The sequence below is a fragment of the Oreochromis niloticus genome, linkage group LG10, assembly GCF_001858045.2.
Source record: "Oreochromis niloticus isolate F11D_XX linkage group LG10, O_niloticus_UMD_NMBU, whole genome shotgun sequence".
NCBI lineage: Eukaryota > Metazoa > Chordata > Actinopteri > Cichliformes > Cichlidae > Oreochromis > Oreochromis niloticus.
The window spans coordinates 26986652-27010478 of NC_031975.2; the positions used below are offsets into that span (position 1 = coordinate 26986652).

The window sequence follows — 23827 nt, forward strand, 5'->3', positions numbered from 1 at the left end:
AACCCAGTGGGAGTATCCCCCCAAGGAGGGACAAAGGACCCCCTGGTGATCCTCTAATCACATGCGCCAAGGTGTGGAAGCGGGTGTGGGACCCACCTTGTGAAACCTGGCCCCAGACAAGGTGGGGCCAGGTTTCACAATGGGCTCACCCGAAACCCTGGCTGATTAGGTCCCACACCCGCTTCCACACCTTGGCGCATGTGATTAGAGGATCACCAGGGGGTCCTTTGTCCCTCCTTGGGGGGATACTCCCACTGGGTTTAAATCTGGGACTCTCGGCCATTTGACCTTAGAACTGAAGAAGCTTCTCGGATGAGAGGTGAAACATCTTCAAGCAACTTAAAGAAGTCCAGACGCTTTTCTTTGCAAACTCCTTTGACTACGATGACCTGGATGACTGAGAATCTTCACAGACAATCTTAATATTGCTCCACAGAGAACAAACAAATCTATCCAAGCTCACAGTAAGTCAAAGTTGCTTCTTTGTTTGCTTGTTTGTTTCTTTGGCCAGAGCTGGGATCTGGTTAGCTAAGGTATGTACAGACACCTACCCTGGGTATTCCTAAGCTGTTTACCACAGGACACTGTGTTTTAAGCTTAAAAGGAGCAGAAATGTCAAAGCAACATATTATGCTCTAACTTGTGTTTTGACTCTGGGTATCTTTGTACGATGAGCCCTTGTTCTGCATAAAGACACCATATCAAATCTGCATATACTCACCAGCTGTATTGAACAGTCTTTTCTTTTGAGGTTTTGCAGATTCTGTACCCACTAACTAGGTGTCACTGACTTGTCAACGTGGTGACAATATAGGATCAGTCGGTAAATCCTTGGCAGCCACCTGTCGCTCTGCAAAATGTGCACTCCCCAACCAGTTGGCAAAAGCCTCTTTGTGATGGGTTTGACATATTGCATATTGCTACGGCTGCAGTGTGAATGGATGTGATGGACTTGTCTACAAACACTGTCCAGCTACTCCGTTAGCTGTTGTGAAACTGTGAAAGGTGCCACACACACCGAAAATAGAGACGGTTCAGTTTCAAAGTAAAAGCTGCACCTTTTAAACATGTAACATGTTCACTGAAGCGCTGAGGCACAGCTTTTACTTTGAAAGTTGCCTTCTCCAATTCTGGTTTGCACTTTTTCAAGTTGTAATGTCGCTCATAGTTAGTGTGTATTTGCAGACAATCAATAAGCAGTAGATTCGTGATTTTGAGTACAGATCTATTGAGTAAGGATATTATTCTGAACATCAAGAAGGTATGCTGTACCCTCCTGTTTTCAGTCATTACGCTAAGCTAAGGTATTTATCTCCTGTTTTATACTTAACAGAAAGAAGACTGATCTTAATCTTTGGGGGGTTTTCATCGTCTTTAATAAGCAAACTTTTTGTAAATTATTCTAAGGATGATGATGCACAAACAATAAATGACCTTAAAAGCCTTCATTGACAAATAACATTTATAATTTATCATTTAGCTAGCAGACACTTGCGGTCTAAGGCTTTATAGCACCAGATATGAATAACAATTGATTTTACTGCAGCCATGATATAGCAGCTTCTTACTCCATCCTTTCTGAATAGTCTTGTGGGAATGTCTGCCGGACACTTTATCAATATTTACAGCTGGAATATGACAAGTTGAAAAGTACGAAATGAATAATTTCTCTAATGTTTCTGATGTTCCTCCTTTTACTGTGATGTGGGGAATAAAAATGAAGACAAGTTGTTTCATAAGGCCTTTTTATGTAAAAGCTGTGACATGAAAACAGTTGCAATTATTGATAATGAATTTTTGAAAAAGAGCAAAAACATCTCTAAGAAACCAAGTCTGTGTGTGTGCGTGTGTGTGTGTGTGTGTGTGTGTGTGTGTGCGCGTGCGCGTGCGTTCTCACATGAATGTGGGTGTACTAGGAAATAAAAGGAGTCTCTGCAGCAGAAAGAAGAGACTGGAAGATTACTGTGGAGTGTTAATGTAGGTTTTAGTGTAGGTCGTGGTAAATTAACAGGTCTGGGTTTTGCAACTGAATTGTAAGACAATGTGAGACTCACTGATAAGTGCAGGAAACTCCAGAAAAATCACCACTGAAACTGTGTGTCTTCCTCACAGTGATGTGAAAATGATTCAGCAGCTTGTAAAACCACCTTGAGCAGCAGTAACCTGAAGTAATCATTTTCTTTATGACTTTATCAGTTTCTGACATTGTTGCTCAATGACTGGAAGGTACCCAGGCTGCAAATCAAGCCCTCCACCACTGTGCTGTGTTTGGGTTTTCACCAAAAACGCCACTGTCCACATTTAGGTGACATGTGGAGTCTTTATAAGGAGATTGGAGGGGTCGTGTTGGCGTAATTTGCAGCTAGCATGCCCTGGTGCACATCCCATTTGGACCTTTAAAACACACTGCACACACAGCGGTAACCCTGCTCACTGACAAGTGATGACCTAGGAGTGACCGATCAGTTTCCCTGAGAGGGATTGGTCACTCAGTGCATCACGGCACACTCCAGAAGGGACACCTTGTTTGTAAATGAACCATGTGAGTGTCATGTCTGTGTGCATTAGGCAGGAATGGTGGACCTAAAGTGCAGACTCATGGAGGCAAAAAGGTGAACTCAAATGCAGCTTTATTGCTGGATGGCAAAAAAAACAGAAAACTGGCTAAACTGAGAATACAGATAACTAAACAGGCAGGCAGATGGAACACACAGTATGTGACGAGAGAGATCACAACACAGACCAACGCAAACACAGGGCTTAAATACACATAGGGAGCAATCAGGGAATGGGAGACAGTAGGGAAACACAGCTGGGACAAATCAGACCTAACGAGACAAGGGAAGCAAAACCAGACACACTGCACGCTGGACAGGGACTATCAAAATAAAACAGGAAACACACAACAGGCACAGAGGCACGGACTTGACACTGAACAAAAGGAACACAGAAACAAAACTGAAGAACTAGAAATCACAGAAGAAAGGCCTAGAAGTAGAAATACAAAACTAAATAATAGAAACACTAAGTCACCGACTATAGACAAACAAAATCAAAACCACTGGGTCACCAGACCCAGGTTCCCTAAGAGCGAGTGCTTTTGACATAGTGGTTTAAATTGGCATCCTGGGCATGAGAACAGGCTACATCTGCCCAGTTAATTATTCTCTATTCTTACTCCTTTTTTAATTTTTTTTTTAGCAATTTACAATTTAAAAATGGTTCACAGAAACACCAGGATAAGATTATGTATAAGCTGAGATAATAGTTGTGTCTCTAAAACAGAAACAAAACACATAAATTTGTATTGCACAGGAGGTGGTCAGCTTAGACCTGGGAAAATAGTCGGGGAAACCCTGATTGACGATGCTTTCAGTATTTATTTCTTCTCCACCATTGTTTTGAAACACATTTCAGTACCAAATTCCTTAATTTCCTAGATTTTTGTGGGTTTTTTTGCAAGTGCAGGATTTGAAACAGGATTTAAATCTACGCTTTGACTACACGCCCTTGCTGAGTGAATTGGAGTGTTGTGAAATTTGTGATCCTCTGACTTTTCATCTAACTAAATCGATTTCATTCAATGATACACTTAGACTCACTGTGTGTCTTTCTCATGCCCGGGAAAAGATGATCTCAAAAGATGATACACACACACACACACACACACACACACACACACACACACACACACACACACACACACACACACACACCATATCCAAATGCAGGCTAACTAAAAGAGTGGGCCCCACCACTGAAATTCAATCATACAAGAGATATGCCATCATTCCCCACTTTAATGTGTTAAAGTTGTCCACCTGATGCTCTGATTCCAAGGCGGCCGCTGCGTCTCCCTCCCTTTCGTCTAGCCTGTTCGACCCTGCTCTGTGCAGGCTGGGACTTCCCTTGTCTCTCCACTCTTCCTTCACACTTTACCTCTTTTTCCCTTTATCTCTGACTTTTGGCTAACTGACTGTTTTCTAGTGTGAGAGAAACTGACTAGATGTAGATTGCTGACAAACTAAACCATTCTCTGCAAATATTAAAGGGGGGATATACTAATGTTTCAAAACAAGAAAAATCAGGAAGTCTTACAGAACTGCAAGCATGACTAGCAGTTCTTTAATATACAACAAAGCAGGAGAAATATCTTTTCTTTAAACCCTCTGTGCTTTCTAAACAATATGCATTTGCAATAACGTGCAATAACGCTCTGAGTGACTCGAGGAATATGATGTACTGTGCAAATAACACTGATGGCAAAGATTTGATAAAGTAGTACAGCAACCCAGAGATGAAGCCAACAGGAAGGAAGCAAACGGCCCCTTTTGGCTATAGTAACCTTTCCATGAAAGCAGGTTTTCGAGAACTCTGGAAATCCAGTTCCTGCAGGAACCTACACATGCACTTTGCTTGGTTAAAAGAATGGGGACAAAATATTGCACTGAAGTTTGATTTGGTGTGTGCAACATTCTTTCAGATGGCAAATTGGATGCTGCTATCTATATTAAGACGAGAAGAATCTGCAGCAAATCTGAGAACAATCTGACCAGCATTTCCTACCATGTGCCAAATCTGAGGACAGATGGACAGACAAGCTGATAGACCGCCTGGTATGACGTGCTACTACAAGGACAAAAAGGAACAAAGGCGTTGATTCATTTTTAAACTCTGAACATGTGGGGTTCGTGTTGTGCTTTGCCCATGAGCCTGCAGATCATTCTACCAAGCAACGAGGTGCAAGAACCTTTTAGATCTGAAAGAAATAACCCAGATCAACTGTGACTGTTACCTGCTAAGATAATAAATTGGAAAAGTCAGGTGTGAGTGGAAGCACTAAGGAGCAGTGATTGTGGATTCCAGCAGCCGTCCGGCCTGCTGTGTCTGAAGTCTGGGAGATCAAAAGCTGAAACAGCACTCAGTTTTCAGGTGCTAATAGATTGTTTCTCATATTCAGCGAAGCCGATCATCCATCATTCATGAGCTTTTCTGCAGATATTTGTAAGATTGTAAATTGCCCTGTAATTTTTCTGCACTTATGAAGCTGAATAACAACAGAATGAAGGTAGAGGAGCAGTGACTGCATCTTTCCATAGATGGGCCTCCTGCAGGGAGGAGTTCCGTGGACAATTTTATGGTTGTATGGTGATGTGTTGGGGCATAACAATGTATAAGCATGACAGCAGGAGAACTGTGGTAGAATTACAATCATTCGAGGTGAGAGGAACTAAAGAAAGTGACAGTGTGTTACTCGCTGAGATTTGTAATGGCAAGGTAGGAACACACGGTTACATTATGTTTGCATCAGTAAAATCAAAGAGGTGAAGCTACTGTAGCTGATAGAGGTTCAAAAAGAATCTACAAGATGTACTATTTAAGTGGTTTTCTGTCATGTTTGCAATGTTATTCAAATAACTTGTATGATTTACTAAGATTTCTGATAAAGTCTATTTGTGGCGAACTGAGAAAATTTTACATGTGGGGGCAAAGGAGAGGCAAGAGGTCAAGGCAGCGTGGCACATAGCTCTATCCATCATAATAGCCACAAAAAACTATTTATTATATAATTATCTCTTCTAAGAAAGCAAAGGCTATGAGAGACTTTTGGACAAAAAAGCAATTAGTTTTTACAAGTATTGTAAGGACATAAAAGTTGGGGGGCAGCTAAGGGGGCAAGGCTCTACAGGAGGTGGGCAGCTGCCCCCCCTTGCCCCCCTGTAGAGCCACCCCTTATTTGATTACACAACTAATGCATTGTCACATACTTTTATTTAGCTTCTGTGCTTTTCCAGTACACAAAATAATGTTGTCAAATGTGATATGTTATAGAATAATTAAAGATTCAGTTCAATTCAGTTTTATAGTGCCAATCTACAATAGCAGTAGCACAAAAATAGCACAAAAATATAGAGAAACAAAGAAAACCCCAACAATCATATGACCCCCTATGGGCAAGCACTTTGGCAAGAGTGAGAAGGAAACACTCATGAAACTGTGAAAGACAAGTTATTTGTCTATTATTATAAGTGCTCTCTTACATGAGAGCAGTAAGAACTTAAAAAGATGTTTAAAATTGCACTTTTATAACATTACCGCATCTCATTTTAGGCAAAGTAGATGTACTAAAATGTTAATATAAATAAAAACGCCTGTTCTGAATTCTAAGTGTAACATTACCCAGTCTACCTTTGCTGGAACTAGCTGAATAATAGTGGTCAGTAGTCAGCATTAGAGAAGACAGGATACCAAAAACCCAGTAGTAGATACCTATATGAGAAGACTTACACGTTTATTAATAATACAATGTTTATCCCATGTATTTAAACAAAAACTGCTTTATTAGAAAGTTATATTAAATTACTGACATCTTCATGGGTCATTTATTTCAAATGTTAGAATTATATTTTGTTGATAGAACACTTTATTAGTCAGAGTCAAAGCGGCGCTATCACGGCAGCTGAACTAACTGCTACCTTCCATATGTAGTTTCTACAGCACCATTTGTAGTTTTTTTCATGGGCTTGCAGGCTTCCTTCTGTTTTTGTTCAGCATGTAAGGACCAGAACATTTGTAGGCGTATTGGCCCCTTCAGTTCTGGTGGAATAGCTGCTTCAGTACTTATACTGCCTATGATGGTATGGTACCACAGAAAAACAATTCTTGTTGTGTTTTCAGAATATCGAATGGAACTGTGAGTATCAGTCCTGGTGACATCACGTAGTTAGCGTTGTAATATGATACATTTAATTTCCTAGATTTATGTGGCCAAAATCAGTCTGTTTTACCAGAACTTACCATTCAAGTAGTGACCTTACTGAGCTTTATCAGTATCAACTAGCTGTAAAACAAAGAGCATCTCTATCAATGGCCGAGGTCTCGGAGATGGAACTGAGTCATTCTGTGCCATTTGCTAAAGTCTCACCAGGGGTGATGGAAATGAAACACCCCAAAGAAAGAGATTTAGAGAACTTCTTTGTCAGTACTTGAGTCATCATGATGCCACACATTCTGGCTGCTCCAGCCAACAACCATGTAGAGGAAGAGCTCCCAGCTCTGAGCTATTTTTGTCTTTCTGGCCATCTACATGTATGCACTCTCTTATAATGCATTAAAGCCCAAGGAGGCTAAATTAATTTATTTCTCTCAAGTGAGATAATGGATGTGTTCTGATGTACTTGGCTTAGCAGAACCAGCATCCCAGGAAGCTTACTAAGGGAAGGAAAGGAGATAAGTTAATGATGTAAGACCTAAAACTTAATAGCTTCCTTCACAAATGTTAAAGCCTGATCCTGTAATGTTGTAGCCCACCACTGCACTGATAATGTACAGTAATGGTGAAGAAGGTGTGTTGTAAGTAAATTACGTGCTGTATCGTTTGAAATGTGACAAAATCAAGCTCAGTGGCACTCCCGTCAGATCAGCCGATAACCTTTTTGGTGAATCTTACACGAGTCATGTTTTTTAATGACCTGTCCATCTGCAAGCTGCTTTGCAACCCATCACAACCCCAGCTCCTTCATGTTGTGTTGTGTACTAGCTGATTCGTGTACTGGCTGTTGTCACTGACACGTGCCAGTGTAGCATTTAGCTTGCTTCAGGATGCTTCTCATACTGTTTACAGACATATCTTCCCCTGTTTCCTCAAACTCAAGTATATTGCTTCCACCTTGTACCAAGTTGGACTTCTCATGAGCCATATAAGGAATCCACTTTGTACCAATGTATTGTTTTTACCTCAACAACAGGATTTGCAGCACTTACCATGCAAAACTCCTTGAGGATGGGAAAAATGGTTCAGTTTTTGTGTATAAAAAGACGAAAAATGAGCAAAACATTTGAATAAAGCCTACTAACACCCTTGATAAACATACAGTTATGCAATGGCTATCATATACTTACATAAAGCTTAATGAGGAACTGATCAAAATAACATTTCACAATCCATTCCCATAAAATAATCATTTCCCCCGCCCTTTAGCTCCTGGCTGTTGACATTTATGTCTGCAAAAATGACCCAAAATCAATCTTTAACAGTTCCACAACTTAAAGGCCAAACTGGTGTATGAATATGTTTTCTGCAACAGCTGTGTCTTATTCGAGAGACTATGGTCGTCACCTTGCACTGCAGAAACCTAAATCCAAAATTTAACTGTAGCAAACATGTTAGTTTTTCCACCCCTTCCCCCAAAGACCCAATCACCAGCTGAACCTGCAGTAATACAAGCCAATCATGCTGTCTCAGCCATTAAAGAAGCTCTAATGTTAGCTGTGTCCCAAAACCTAGGCCGCATCCTTCGAAGGACCCGGCCCTCGCAGTCTATGTGGGCGGGGTCCTTCGAAGACCAAGAAGGCTGGAAGTGTGAGGCTGTGAAATTGGACGGTCTAGCCTTCAGATTTGCGTCACCAGGTGTCTCGGTGGAGTTTAATAAACTCGGCTGTCTGCTCCTTGCTATCTAAGGCTACGTCCACACTAGCCTGGATAGATTTGAAAACGGCGTTTTCATCTGAAAATTTTTCGCCTGAAAATATCTTAAAAGTTTATTTTGTGACCCAGAAAGAGTAATAAGAGTAATATTAAAACTAAGTAGCTGCCGCCATTATTGGAAACTGGAATTGGCTGGGCCGCGCTATGAATTCTGGGATAGGTTGGGCCACGAAGGACCCACCCGACCCATCCTTCAAATCCGGGGAAGTGAAGGACGCATTTGTCGGACGCATTTTGAGCAGCCTTTGAATTTGGACAGCCTTCGAATTTGGACAGCCTTCGTCGCCTGGCTGTGATGTAATCGGCCTTTAATAGTGGCCTACCAACGATGCGGCCTAGGAATTGGGACACAGCTAATGTGTAGCTTTGCTCATGCGTAGGAAAGGTTAAACCTGCAGTGGGTTAGAGGTTTGATGCTTTGCTGATGACGTGAAACTTACCTTGTGAAAACCTTGTAAAAATTCGAGTTCAGTGTAAGAAATTTGACAAATATATCCATAACTGATGGCCAACAGTACAAAGAAGTCTAACATATGGTTGACAGTAGATGAATTTCCCTCGTTTAGAAGGGCTACAGGTCCTTACAAAATCAATAACCAACCAATAACAGCCCAGAGAGTCATCAATGCTTGTGCTATAACGTCTGTATCTATACCTGGAACTTAATGGAATACTATTTGAAGTCAGCACATGTCTGGTTTGAGTAAGTGCTAGTTTCCCTCCCCTTTTTCTTAGTGACATGCCTGCCACATAGAAATTAAGTTCACTTCAACATGATAGAAATCAGAAAGATGAACTCACACATGGTTTTATTAACAGTCTGAAGATTCAAGGCCTAATGCCAAAAGATCAGTGTTTGATTCTTTTTTCTTCAATGGTATAAAAAAAGAGAGAAAAAGGTTTTTAATCACGGTGATTTTGCCTTGTAAAAGTAGCTTTCATAAAGGTAATCCTATCAAATAGGTCTGGCTCTCTTCTTGTTGACATGTCACGGTGAGGATTTAATTAAATGTTAATAAGAGAGAGTCTGTGGGCTTTTGTGTCCTATTACCTTCATACTTATTGCTTGGTTCAGAGCCCTTCAGTTCCACTTACAAATTGAAAGTAGATTACTATGTGTAGCTGCCAAGAAACCCACAGACCTCTTATATTATGTGTACAGTTTAACTGAAAACGGCTCTGCAACAGCCTCTATAAGCATTAATGAGTGAATTAATTAGTAGAAAAAGGAACTTAACGCTGCGTGGTAACTTGTTTCTGCCCTCTGTAAGGAGGATAAGAAAGGTACAGTGAATAACTCATTCATCCTTTTTGAGTCCCAGAAAACACACAGTGACTGAAGATGATATATTATTTGCTTTGTGATAGAAGCGTGAGGAGATAGAAAAAAATGCCGAGGTAATGATTAGTGACTTAATGGATGGGAAATTATGCAGATAGCGTTTTGTTGCTTTTGTGCTGGGTAAGTGAATAATATCTTAAAATGCAGTGGGAAGGTTTCCGTCTGCTGATTGAGCTGCAGGGCGAGGCCTGTCTGTGCTTCTAGCATGAGATAATCAAAAAAGCTATGAAGACAGCACAGGCGGTCCAGGGTTCGAATCCACCAGCCTGCCGGGGCTTTTCCATGCAGAGTTTCCTTGTTCTCCCTGTGCCTGCATGGGTAACATGGCTTCCTCTCACAGTCAAAGACACGCATGCTAGATTAACTGGTATTTCTAAACTGACTGTAGGTGTGAGTGTGAATGTTTCTTTCCTGACACTATGATAGCTGGGATGAGCTCTAGCCCTTCCCCTGCAACTCTGAGTTGGATAGAATTACAACAATTTCAGAGAACAAATTTCTGGAACAAAGCCCTGCTGATAAGGCCTCCTTTGAAACTGTGGCTGCTTTGGCTGCAGAAGACTTCTGGTCCTGTCGAAGTCTAAAGGAAAACGGCTCTTGAACTTGACTTTGACTTCCATAAGCAGTTTCATGGTGAATTCATGGATTCAGTCACTTGGTTTGGGTTGCACTGAATAAAATCCAGTCAATTTTGTAAATTCTGGTGGACTCTGTGTTTGGGAAAGGAGGGTTATCAAGTTTATCTCCACTGGCTAATGACCATAGACAGTATAAAATATGGATGCAGCTACTGTGAGCTCACCCATTGGTTTCTGTCTCATTCTTAAGCCTTGGGCGACAAAGAAGGGATGGTCTGACTGTGAAACCACATGCTCATTGGCTAACAGCTTGCAGTTTGCCAATGAAGTTAAATTAAATTTGAGGATATAATTTGAAGCTGATAAAAATCCAGAGAATGTACCACTCTCTTTAAAACTAAGTGAGAATCCTGTAGAAATGCCTTTATAGTGCACACAGGATGAAATTGTAAACAGTTTCACAGTTTGACAGTTTGACTGTACAGTACTGATCATTTATGTGCATCAGGTTCTTTGGCTGTACTTCAGCCACCTTTGTTTTCCTCTCTTGAGAGGTTCAATATGATTAAGAGTAGTTGAGCAGGTAGAGTTGAGCCCTTCTGAATTTTCTACATTTGACCTGTTCCTCTATAAAAGCCTTTTTATACCAGTTAAATTCAGATCTTTTGCCATGTTAGAATAATTATCTGATCAGTAGCCTTTTCAACTTTCTTCAACCTGTTTTGTTTGTTTGTGTCATGTTGTCAGGTGACCTTTTGTCAGCTTCGGCAATGAATGGCATTTATTTTTCTGACCAAATGCCAGCTCGTCTGTGATAATAGGCACTGTACACGTGCACTGCACAGAAAAAGAAGGTAAAAAACCCTGTGCCTGCTGCACTCTGCCTCTTTAGCCGCCAACATCAATCCACAGAAGTTTAACAAAGTTTCCCAGTGTTGATTTGTATGAATCTCCTAATCTTCAATAAGCCAAAATCCATAACATCTCATTAGACAAATCCTCAATTGAGGCTGAAGCTGAAGTTGCTATTGAAGCAACCTCAGCTTTGGCAGAAAACCCAATGAAACAATCTGTGGTTAGAAGGATCAGTAAGGGGTTTAGAAAACAAATTAAATCATGGAAATTGCTATATACACTATTCAAGGGAGAAAAATCGTTTCCTCTGCTTGGCTGGTCGGCAGCTGAAGCCTAGGAGCCGAGCGGTATAGAAAATAAACACCATAAATCAAGATGGCCTGATGCCCACTCTGCTGTCCAACACTCCTGCCAAGACAGGCTCCTCTGATGCCCACTTTCCTCCATACCAGCTATCCACACAGACAGATAGGAAGAGTTATAGCTGCTGACGGCAGCCATGGCTGTCAAAACCATCACTTCATCACAACAACCACAAGCAAGGGATCGAGCGAGGACGACACCTGTTCGCTCAACCTTTATACATCAGATAAAAATGGTGCTTTTATTAAAAATGAGATATGGTTTATCTCAGTATGCTATGTTTGGTAATTATGTAGTTATTGAAAAATTTATCAATGCCACTGCGGCGGTCCCTGCAAGCATTTGCACATTATTCTTACAGCTACAACATTAATATACAAGGAAATACAAGGCTACAGTGATACATTGTTTAGGGATGTGTTAAATATAATCAATAATTTAGCAATTAAGAACAAAAATAGGAAAAGCTGCATTTTTGCATGTCATTTGGAACATCTGCAGGAAGAGTTGAGCTGAATTGACAGAAGCTCAATGGAACGACACAGGAGTTAATTAGTAGGAAAAGCAGTATTTAAGAAACTTCCAACAGTTGAGAGACAAGTATGGTGAACTCCTGAAGGTATGCCCTGAATTTATCAGGACAACAGCTGGATGTGGAAGGTAAAATTTGCATTCCCAGCAAACAGAAAGAAAATGAGATGAGAAAAACGGGAGCACCTCAAAAAACAAAGGATTTACAGTGCAGTATATTAAAATTTATCTAGGAATAGGAGGAAATAAAAAGTAAAGGTCTGCTCTAATATTAGCATTTTTTAATATGTTGGGTTTTTTTAACACTAAAGGCCACCAATCGGTTGTTGTCCATTGAGGTATAGTTTGATCTCCACCAATACAAAATATATCGGACTCTTTAGCTGCCTAAATCCCCATTAATCAACTGAATTGTGGCAAATTACTTCAGAAAAAAAGAAGAAGAAGACATTTATTGGCGTGGTACCATTTATGATCTGGTTTTTAGCAATATGCTTTAGAAATACTTCTGGGATAAAAATAGTTGTAAATATCTCTTTCACTTTTTTTAACAGTGGGATGTGTTAAGTTGCTATTCCACAGCCTTTTTGCCAGTATGTGTAGGTTGACACGAGAGCCGGCTTCTTCAAAAATATTTACCTCGACAGTTATCTTACCGAACCTGAGAAAATACTGAAAACACGTCAGCTGGTTTGTATCGATCTGCCCTTTATAACCTCGTTAGAAAGTAGTGACAGATGGCTGTGCAGTGAATGATGAGCAAACTGGGATCTGTTCATCTAAATATAAACCAACTGCAAGGCAAACGCCGAAGGCACGAAGCAGAGACGCTCGAGTGCGAGTGTGCATGCAAAGACTGCAAAATTTTGTAATCGTCATCATCATCAGCATCATCTTGGTAGCTCACCTTGGCTTTGTTAATGGTGCAGTGCAGTGCATTGTTCTCCTGGTCGTACAGCAAACTGAATTCCAAGGTTCCCAGTGTAGCTGTAAGGACAGAGAAGGAAGCAGGAAATTAGTCTTAATGGCACATAAACAGAGTCGCTGGGGGAGAGAAGACATTCAGCTTTGCTTTGATTTGATCATTACGAAGAAAAGAACGCATTTCAGCCACTAATTTCTTCTTCAACATGTAACTGCAAGAAGCAACACAGAAGTAAACATAAAAGACAGCGGCATGAATCTGAGGGGGATCCAGTTATGTATTCAGGGCCACGCCTTAATCCTGATAACAAAAATCTTTTAGATTTCATAATCCCAATTTAGTTTTCGATTGGAGAACTGGGGATAAACCCTGGGCTAGCATCGTTTCACCTTGCAATTCCCATCCAAAGTGATCCAACCTGTTGCTCTTAATAGAGCAAAAACTCATATCCTGCTGACCCATGACTGTATTCTTCACAAGTTGACCACATTGTTAGAGAGTGAAGAAGAAGGGTGAGAAAATATGTGTTTAATTAGAGAAAGTGGAGCAGAAAGCTGCCAAGTGCTGAAAGCTAAAAAAACAACATCTATTCTTTGCAGGTGGGCAGCTCAAGTGTAAGTGTAAAGAAACAAAAATGTGAAAATCAGCGTGCATATTTCAGTTGACGTCTCGGATAAAATGGGCTTTCTGGGTGAAGCAAATTTGAGGCGTAACTGTCCCCCTTTTCCTTATCAGTTTTACTCCTGCCCTTCGTTCTGCTTTTCTCTGCTTCTGTTTTTCTGCGTAGCGCTCACTAGAGGACAGACTGCATTGTGTGAGATTTTTCTTCTGTATTTTTTCGCCCATTGTGTTCTCATCATGTAACTTCATCCCAGCCTGTATATTCAATCCTTCCTGCTGCACTTATCTGCATATAAAAAAATGTGGCTTGGCTGCCTGCCTGCATATGACCTCAGATTTTGATAAAGGATTTGGATTTGGGACCTCACCCTGGTCTCCTTTGTCCTGCATTTGACTCTCCCTCCTTTTAAAGCCATTACAATTAGTACCTACCATTAGGGCAAGGCTGCCGCTGCTGCTTCTGAGTAGTGAATTGAAACAGTTTATTGCATGATCTCATCCTTTGTCCTTTCAAAATGCCAAGTGAAAAGGGACTCTCATTTCCTGGATTGATCAAATGTAGATAGAATAAAATAAATAAATAAAAGAAACATGAAAAGATGTGTGTGGGTTTCAAAAGACCTCACACACTCTAAATGATTGTGCTGTTCGTAAGGAATAAATTCAGTCACACTTTGATATTTATGAGCAGGGAACATTAGTTTCATGGTTTTGCAATTGTACTTTTAAGTATTACCACCTCCCCCACGCTTTACCTCCTCTTACAAACTCGTGCTATGTGGGAAGAAACACAAGTCGGCTTTTCTAGAATGATTTTATATCCACGGATGGACGCACTGAACCGCAATATCGCAACTACTTAGTGAGAGGGAGAAGGAGTTTTGTATCGGCATTGTTGGGCTCAGCCAATAACATCTTGATTAAAGAACTGTAATGAGCTTATCGCCACCACCGACAGTGTGACACCACACAGGCATACAGCACATTGGAAAAACAGCATTCGGGTATTTTAGACAGAAGAAGTAAACTTTAGGCTTTTGTCACTATTTGTGTTCATTTTTGATCTTTTTTTTCACCAGATCATAAACTGTGGATGATTTTTTATTTACCCAAAACTGTATGATTATGTTTACACAATAATATCAGATAAATGGAAAAAAAATCCACATTGTGTCTGAATTTGGATACTTTCAGCACACTTCCATGCAGTACAGTATCCACTCCATTGCATAGTTTGTGAGCTTTGACAGGGTAGTGCTGTCAAACCGAACACACCAGAAATGACAACAGCAACACCTGATTGTCAGCTACCACATGGAAACACACTTATTTACCCGAAATAGCAAGTCTAAGTTGGAAGCACGCAATTTGAGACACAGGAACTGTTGTACAATGTGGTGAGGTTTATTTCTAGGGAACACTTAAAAGTTACATCTGTGGACAAAATTTCTGTACTCCTTAAATTATCAAATTACATGAAACGCAAGAGAAAATGACAGAGTTTAAGAATGAAAACATAAAAGTGAGAAAAGTTGTGTAAAACAACTCAAATAAAACTACGCAGAACTCTGCTGAAGAATAAAAGCGGCTAATGCTGGAGACGTCCAGATGTGAATGGGCACTTTGTTCCACCGTCTCCGAGCAGCAACTGCAAACGCCCGATCTCCTCTGTGCTTCAATCGGGGCCTCGGGACAGCTAGGAGCATTTGCTCACCAGACCTCAGGGATATAGAGGAAATGTGCAAACTTAAATGATCAGAGAGTTAAAAAAGGTGCCAACCCATGCCATGCATGAAAAACAAATAATAAAATTCAAATTAATTTGAAACTCGACACTGTAAGGATGCTAGTATGGGGGATATGCAATCTCACTTGCATGTGCCTTTTAATAACCATGCTGAAGTGTTTTTGTTAAGGTTGGCTGTGTGGCAGGCTGGCAAGGAGGAGTGGTGGACCCAAAGTGCAGACTCAGACTCAAGGGATGAACTCAAAATACTCAGCTTTATATGCTGGCACAGGGAAACAAGCATACAAAGCAAAGCAAACTAAACTAAACTGGGAAACAACATAAACTCACGGGAAACACAGGGCGATCCACACAGCATGGGGGACAACGCGACACTGACTCAAAGAAACACAGGGTTTAAGTAAACTGGGAAGTAATCAGGAAATGGGAGACAGGAGGGAAACACAGCTGGGGCAAATCAGGGCTAACGAGACAAGGAAGCAAAGCAGGACACATTCACATAAGACCCGGACCTTCAAAGTAAAACAGGAAGTAACACAGACTGAACTTACAGACAGACTCACAGGCAAGCACTACAGAGGGAACAGAGAGGTGGGAACAGGGCAGACACAGACACGGGGATATAGCCGACAGGGGAGACAGCAACTAAGGATTACACAGAGACATACACCATCAGACAGAACTTCAACAAAGAAACCAAAGACTAGAAATGATAAATAATATAATAAACTCAAAAGCCCTGGGTCAACGACCCAGGCATCCTAACAGTTTTTGGACCAGCTGCGGTCGGCTAAACAGAGACAAACCGACACCTGAAGCAAAGCCATTGCAATAATCAACTCGAGATGAAATAAAGACATCATCTGCTCTCTCAAAGTCTCTGAAACTGAGGAATAGCTTCCCTTTTGTGAGATAAAAGCAGCTAGTTTTAACGACAGCATTAATGTGTTCGTCAAAACTTGTTTTGTTCCTCATCCTTAAGCCTGGTACGGTATATTTAGGTAAGTTTCACTGGTGTATTTGGTAGAATGACATGAGTTGTAGTTAAATATAAGGGTAGGCTACAGCTTCAAGCCTGAAAAACACTTAAAGAAATTATACTCCGGTAATTGGCTTGACGGGTATTTCATGCTTCACTATTCACCCACAGAGACATACCTCCAGTTAGTTATACTATTTATCAGCAGCTCATAACATTTTTTATGTGGTTGCAATAGTGTAAAACTATCTACTGTAAAAGATATGAGAAGAAATGAAAATTAATGGCAACTATTATGGTTCTCTTAGTTTTCTGTCATATGTATATAATTGCGATGTTGCGTGCTAACGTTAAACGTAACCAGCATGCCAAATAATGAAGTTAGTGTATGCACAAGTAATCTAAATTCTCAAGTTCATATTTTTTTCTCTAGTATCAGCAATATATGTCAGAGAGCAGATATCACTAATATGGTCAATATTAGCTGTGAGGGGCAGCCAATCAGAGGAAAGCTGGTTTCAAGAAAGAGAAGCTAAAATGGTTTGATTCAAAGGCTGACTGTAGGATAAATAAAGACTACTGTTAATTCTGAATTATGTAAAGCTACTCCTGTAGAGTCCAAGAATAAAATGATAGAGTTGGAAATGAGCCCTTTATTTTAAACCTTTTTACAGAATTTCATTTCTTCATATTCCTCAAATGAAGCTAGACTAAGCTGATAAGATGCAGGATGCTTTTCCTTTTTTTAAACCAGCGGGCAACGTGGCTAGGATTGCTATCAACATTATTACCCCTTAAAAGATTTTGCTGTCAATAGCTGGTTAGTTTCCAAAGCATTAAATACAACGACTTAGGAATTAAGTTCCAGTTTGTGATAAGAGCAGTCTCCTAAAGGGCAGAGAATCAATGCTGCTCCAGAGAAAGCTGAGCTCATCAGCAGTGACTGGGCCTCTTTACCACCTCCCACCCCAACACACACAAAGATGAAGGCATTTAGCTTCCTTTTAGTTTACCGACATGATTAATGGGGATTGTTCTACAATGACTGTGTACAGTCATTGTTGCTTTGCGATGGCAAACTGCAAAACTGCCCACTGAAGCTTCGGCTTGTGTCCACAACGTCCTGCAAAATATCAGCCGATGTGCAAACATTAGAGGATTCACCAAATTGATGTCACAGAGCCAAATACCCAGTCAGTTTCTGCTTTCCTTTTACCTAAACTGTCAAACAGTCAACGTTTGTCATATACTAAACTAAATATTAACCTAAATATTTTTTCATGCGCATACATTTTCTCAATTGAGTCAGGCTGTGAAAGATCGTTTCATTACATGGAGAAACATTCAGACACTGAAGGGACATCGGATGTACTTTCAATGCTGAAAAAGTCCTGGACACAATGTTTTTTTTATCTAACAGGATTAAAATTTATGGTTCTTCCCAAATATTAGTGTCACAATATACACTCATCATACAACATATTAGTTATTTGCACCATGGGCTGGTCTGAGTATTTCAGAAACTGCTGATCTTCTGGAATTTTCCTAAACAACCACTGCAAAAGAGAAATCACTCAGTGATCCACCTCTCTGGGTGACAGTGTCTCGCTGATGTCAGAGCAGAATGACAGACTACCACAGATGAGCTACAGCAGCAGACGAACACACCGGGTACCACTCCAGTCAATTAAGAAGAGGAAATTGCGGCTACCATTCATCAAAACTGGAAAACAGACTGGAAAACCATTGCCTGGTCTGACGAGACTCAGTTGCTGCTATAACATTTGAATGGACGCATCAGGAATTGGCTTAAACAACATGAAAGCGTCTAATGTCTCATGTTGTCGGACATGTTTTCTTTGCACATTTTGGACATCTCTGTACCAGCTGAGCATGTTTTCAGTCCCACAGCCTCTCTGAGTGTTAGCGATGACTGTGTCCATCCCTTCATCTGATTGCTGCTTCCAGCAGGTTAACACTGCATGTCAACAAAGCTCAAATCATCTTAAACTGCTTTCTTTATGACACCAGGCTACACAGTATTATGAATTACGTCTTCAGTATCAATGAACACGTCAGTCACCAGATTTCAAACTCAAACAGCAGATTCACATCATGGATGTGCTGACAAATCAGCAGCAACTGTGTGATGCTGTCACGACCGATGAATGGTTCCAGAACATTTCTGAATCTATGCCAGAAAGAATTAAAGCTGATCTGAACGTGTGTACTGAACTAAGTGTACATCAAAATAAAAACAATATTTCAAAAACTGAAATATTGCAAGTTAAAATAAATAACCAAGTCCCAGTTTTATTTAATTATTCATTTATATCCTGGTTCGATCCCAGGAGGAGACACAAATCCCTTTGGGGTTGTGTCAGGAAGGGCATCTGATGTAAAATGTGCCAACTCAAACATGCTGAGCTACCCACTGTGACGACCCCTTGTGAATAAGCAAGCACCCAAAAGTAGCTTCATTTATTCAAAAAAACAAACCAAAAAAGCCACACACAGAAAAAAAGTTTCAAAAAAAGAACACCAGCATACATTTTTGGACATTTTTTCTAGATATCGCAAATCAACATCATCGTGAAATCTTCTACGAGTAGTGAAAATCGAGTAGTGTTATGGCCTTGTTTCCAAACATTTGTGCCATGAGTCATAATGAACACTTTAACAAGACTTAACACTTCGAACATTCCTTCATTTAGTTATTGTAAAGTGCAATAATAGATAGATTTGACAAAAAGTACATGAAGGCACTTCCTGATGTGTTCAAATTAAGTGTCAGCCCAGTGGCCTCTTCAGGCCTTTGTCATGGTGTTGCAACAGCCATAAAGACCAACAAATTCTTGCAGCTCAAATCACACACGGATCTCACAGTTTTTAGAGTAAGTCAAGTAGTTTTTACCACAGTTACACAAATTTTGTATTTTCTAGTTTTGTTTTGTTTTGTCTGTTTGTTTGTTTGTTTTTGGGGGGGGTCAGTTTAGTTTCCAGCATGGATTTTCTTGTTTAAGTTATGTTCAGTTTTAGTGAAGTTTTTTATTAGTTTCAGTGTTAGTTTTAGTCTCTTTTAATTATTATTGCATGGAGGGCATATGTCAGAGGTGAGATTTAGGAAAATCAGTGTTAACACACACGTCCGTCAAAGCCACATCAGGGAGCTTGTAATACAATTTTACCGAACTAAAAGATAAACCGAGGATATTTCTTGTATTTTAATTTAATTGTAGCTTCTTTTTAATGTTCACAAAAATCATTTTAGTTACTTTATTTTTCCCCAAAGTCTTTCTTTTACATTTTTGTTTTAGTTAAGGTATTTTAAACATCTAGTTTTGGCTTTTTATTAGTTTCAGTTAACTATAATAACCTTAGTTTTTACTATTTTGGGGTTTGGTCAGATTTAGGCTGCAAAACTACTTAGCTGCTTTTTGGAAAAGATCATGTTTGCAGCTGTGTGATGTGAAATCTGTCCACGGCAGAAGATTATATTACATTATGCCTCACCACCCTGGAATGACACTGTGATATAATATTTTTATGACAGCAGGCTACACAGCATTATAAATTATGTCTTCAGTGGCGACACAGTTGTGATCCTCCTTTAAAAGGGTCTCTTCCGTTTCTTAATGGATAGTTAAACAGATTTAATGAGTCAACGAGTTTCACTGTGACATAAAGACAAACAGAGGTGTACTTTACAGGAGGATCTTTACGGAGCCGAAAGAACAACACACAGTTTGTCCTCCCATGACCTCCGTCAGGACATTAATGTTTAATTTACTGTGACATTGCCAGCGTTTGTCTCTAAATTCAGGCTAACAGTAGGATTCTATTAGCCAGTTTGTAAAGGTGCCGCTTGTAACACTACTTTGCACCCCAGATGCATGAGCCATCTGGCTAGCTGTGGGGTACAGCCCACTAAGATGCAACAGTGCTGTGAACTCAACAGGAGAATAATAAAGTGGAGTCATTTTTTTTCGTGCGGCGGAATCATGTTCCAGTCTTGCTGCGTGCCCTAATTTCTGTGGCTCTCAGGAAAAAAGGTGATAGGTCTAATTCAATTTCAAGTAGCTACTTAGCAGCACTGAAAGCGATCATTACGCAATTATCTGAAAAGATTAATTAATTACATAATTGCCAGTAAAGAAAAGAATTAATGAATGTAACAGTTATTGATAGCGCAGTCTTTTATTAGAAGCCGAAACACTTTCTTTTAGCTTCCTGATTTCTGAGCACAGAAAGAAATATTGTCTGTGCGATGCCAGTAAATATGCTGAATCAATGAGATGCTGAAATACTGAAAACATTAGCCAGCCGAGGAGTCTGCTGTTGAAAACAGAAGCTGAATCAGGTGATGTGATTGTTTCCCAGCGAGTGAATGATGACAAGTGCTGAAAGGCTGTTAAAATGTTTACAGCGTCATCATTTCCTCCACCAAGTATGTTGTTCCTGCTGTGTCTAATGACTTATGTGCAGAGCGATCACACTGCCTGTTATCGAGGATAGCGCTCGAAGCAATGTTTTGAAGAAGACGCATCTACCTTTCCTCCTTTCTTTCTTTTTATTTTCTAAAACAATGGATTAAGGCTTTGAAGTGACATGGGCATCTATAGAGGGAACATTTGCTAGTCAGGCCATCGATTAAAAGTCAAGCGCAAAACCACATCACACTTTATGTGTCAGTACCACTTTATCACTTTCAAACATTAAAGTTTAATTGCATTCCTTGTGTGGACATAAACTGTGTTATGGAAAATAGAAAATCAGAAAACAAAGATAATTAACACCCCACCAACCAATCTATTAGATATGCCTCTTCAAATGCTTGCTAATACAGATCAATACATTTAGGCTTGTAGAGTCAAGTCAGGATGACCTGCTGAGGTTGAATCCTGAGCTTCAATATGGGGAAGAAAATAGATATAAGTGACTCTGAATGAGGCATAGTTGTTGGTAACAGATGGACTGGTCTGAGTATTTTAGAAACTGCTGATCTTCTGGGATTTTCCCACACAACCATCTGTAAGGTTTACAGAGAATGGTCCAAAAACAGAAAATATCCAGAGTGTGTCAGTTCTCTCGGACAAAATGTTTAGTTGATACCAGAGGTCAGAGGGGAATTGTCAGACTGCTTAGAGCTGAGAGGAAGGCAACAGTAACTCAGATAACCACTTATTGTAACTAGGGTATGCAGAAGACCACACTGGGTTCCCACTCCTGTCAGCTAAGAACAGGAAACAGAGGCTACAATTTGTACACTTTCACCAGAATTTGGTAAAACTGTTGCTGTTGATGGTGTGATGAGTCTCGATTTCTACTGCAACATTCAGATGGTAGGATAAAATCGAATCTTCTCAAACTGGTTTCTTCACAGTCACCGGATTTTAATCCAATAGGGAATCTTTGGGATGTGGTGCAATGGGAGATTCTGATCATAGACGTTAAGCCAACAAATCTACAGAAACTGTGTGACGCTATCATGTGACTCCGGACCAAAATCTCAGAGGAATGTTCCCAGCACTGTGCTCAATCTCTGTCATGAAGAATGAAGGCAAAAGGGGGTCCAACCCGGTACTAGCAAGGTGTACTTAAAAAAAAGTGTAGTAAGTGTATATTTTGTAACATTTTAATAGTTATGAGCCTTTAAGTGTTGCCAGACGCAGCACTGCTCATTAACCTATGAATATGCACTAAATTATAGCATCTATTGCACATTCCATTTATGTGGGCTCATCTGAGAAGACACTTTAACCTGAGAAAATTGGCGAAGTGTAGCAAAAACCAGACATCAGACAATACAAAGGTAGATAGCCCTGAGTCACACATGGCTCCACACGACTGGCGCATGGAGTGACATTTTGCAAATCTGATTTCAAAAGAGAGCTGAGAGAGCCATACAAAGACGGGTATAACGAGGAAACAGCCTCTGGCCTCAGCACAGGATTACGAGGGGGGAGGATAGCTTTTACACATTCATACATCTGTGCCTGACATGACAACATGGCCAAGCAGCGTGACTTTTTATATTAATGATCTGGCTGGCGATTATAGTGTTAATGGAGCTGCTGAAGGAAAACAGCCGACAGGGACGGGAGGATATCTGAGCGATGACTGTTATCAAAGTGGCAACCACAATGCTCAGTTAAGGGGAGCACCACACTAGCTCGATTACATGCCTGCAGGCAAAAAAGCAGAGGCAATTCCCACTGAGTGACGCTGACCGAGCAGTCACCTCCCAGTTGAGAGCCAAGTTCATGATACGCTGCGATTCTGCACATTGCGCACTTAAATGCACACACTAATATCATCTGTGCACAATCATAAAAATTCAAAGCTATTATTTGGATGGCATCTGAAAAAAATCTTAATTTCAACATTGCTCAAGCGGCAACTGAAATAAAGCCAACTATGAGCGCGTGCAGGAAATAATCAGTACACCCTGTGAACATTAGCACCAGCTATGTTTTGGGCACAGTGAAGTGGAATGAAGACGCACTTAGAGAGACATTAGTAATAAATTGCTCAAAGTCGAGTTGAATAAATTGAGTGCAAAGTAATGCATTTTGCAAAACTAGGTCAAACACCTTCTGATTTCCTCACATCACTCAGCTGGAATGGAATAGAAATGAATAAACACACATTTTTTCCCCTCAAGTGCAAGATATGCCAAAACTTTACCTTTAAATAAAGTTTGAAGGACTGTTTTTTTTTTTTATCTACAGATTACCCAAGACTAAAATGTCTCAATGAAAAATCCAGAACCTTGGAAGGCCTCAAGTTATGCACTTGTAGCTAAACAACAGTTTGTCCAGATAAATCAGCGCCTTATGAGGAACTACTGGCAAAATAATGGTCCAGTTGCAGCTACTGTCATGTAGATAAACAGGTCATCCTGTTGCCTGCAGAGTTTTTACTGAAAGCGACGGCTTACAAGTGCCTTCACGTAGCTTTACCCTACAATCTAAAGCATCTTGAGGCAACTGTTGTTGTGATTCTTTGCTATATAAATAAACTAAAACTGAATTAAAATCAGGCTGTTAACATGATTTCGCCATGTCAGTCGAGGAATCCATCAGCTAATGTGCTGACTAACCCTCTGGGCTCAGCAGGTTCATCTCTAGGGTTTATAGAGAATGATCCAGTGAGCATGCCTTGTAGATGTCAGAGATCCAATTGGTAAGGCCATAATATGGGAAAGCAACAGTAACTCAAATAACCAATCACTGCAACCAAGGTATGCAGAAGAGCATCTCTGAATCCAGAAGACCACAGCAGGTGCCACTCCTGTCAGCTAAGAACAGGAAACAGAAGCAGCAATTCACTTTTGGTGTGATGAGTCTCTGTTTCTGCTGTGAAATTTGGATAGTAGGGTCGGAATTTGGCATAAAT

General features: G+C 40.3%; 1 protein-coding gene across 2 annotated transcripts in view; it reads right to left on the reverse strand.

Annotated features, from left to right (window-relative positions):
- Positions 1-23827, reverse strand: part of doc2b (double C2-like domains, beta) — a 178465-nt gene that overhangs the window by 78014 nt on the left and 76624 nt on the right. For both annotated transcript variants that reach the window (XM_025910917.1, XM_025910918.1), the window contains one exon: positions 13065-13144. In XM_025910917.1, coding sequence (XP_025766702.1) covers positions 13065-13144 — 80 coding nt within the window. The remainder of the gene's footprint in view (positions 1-13064; positions 13145-23827) is intronic.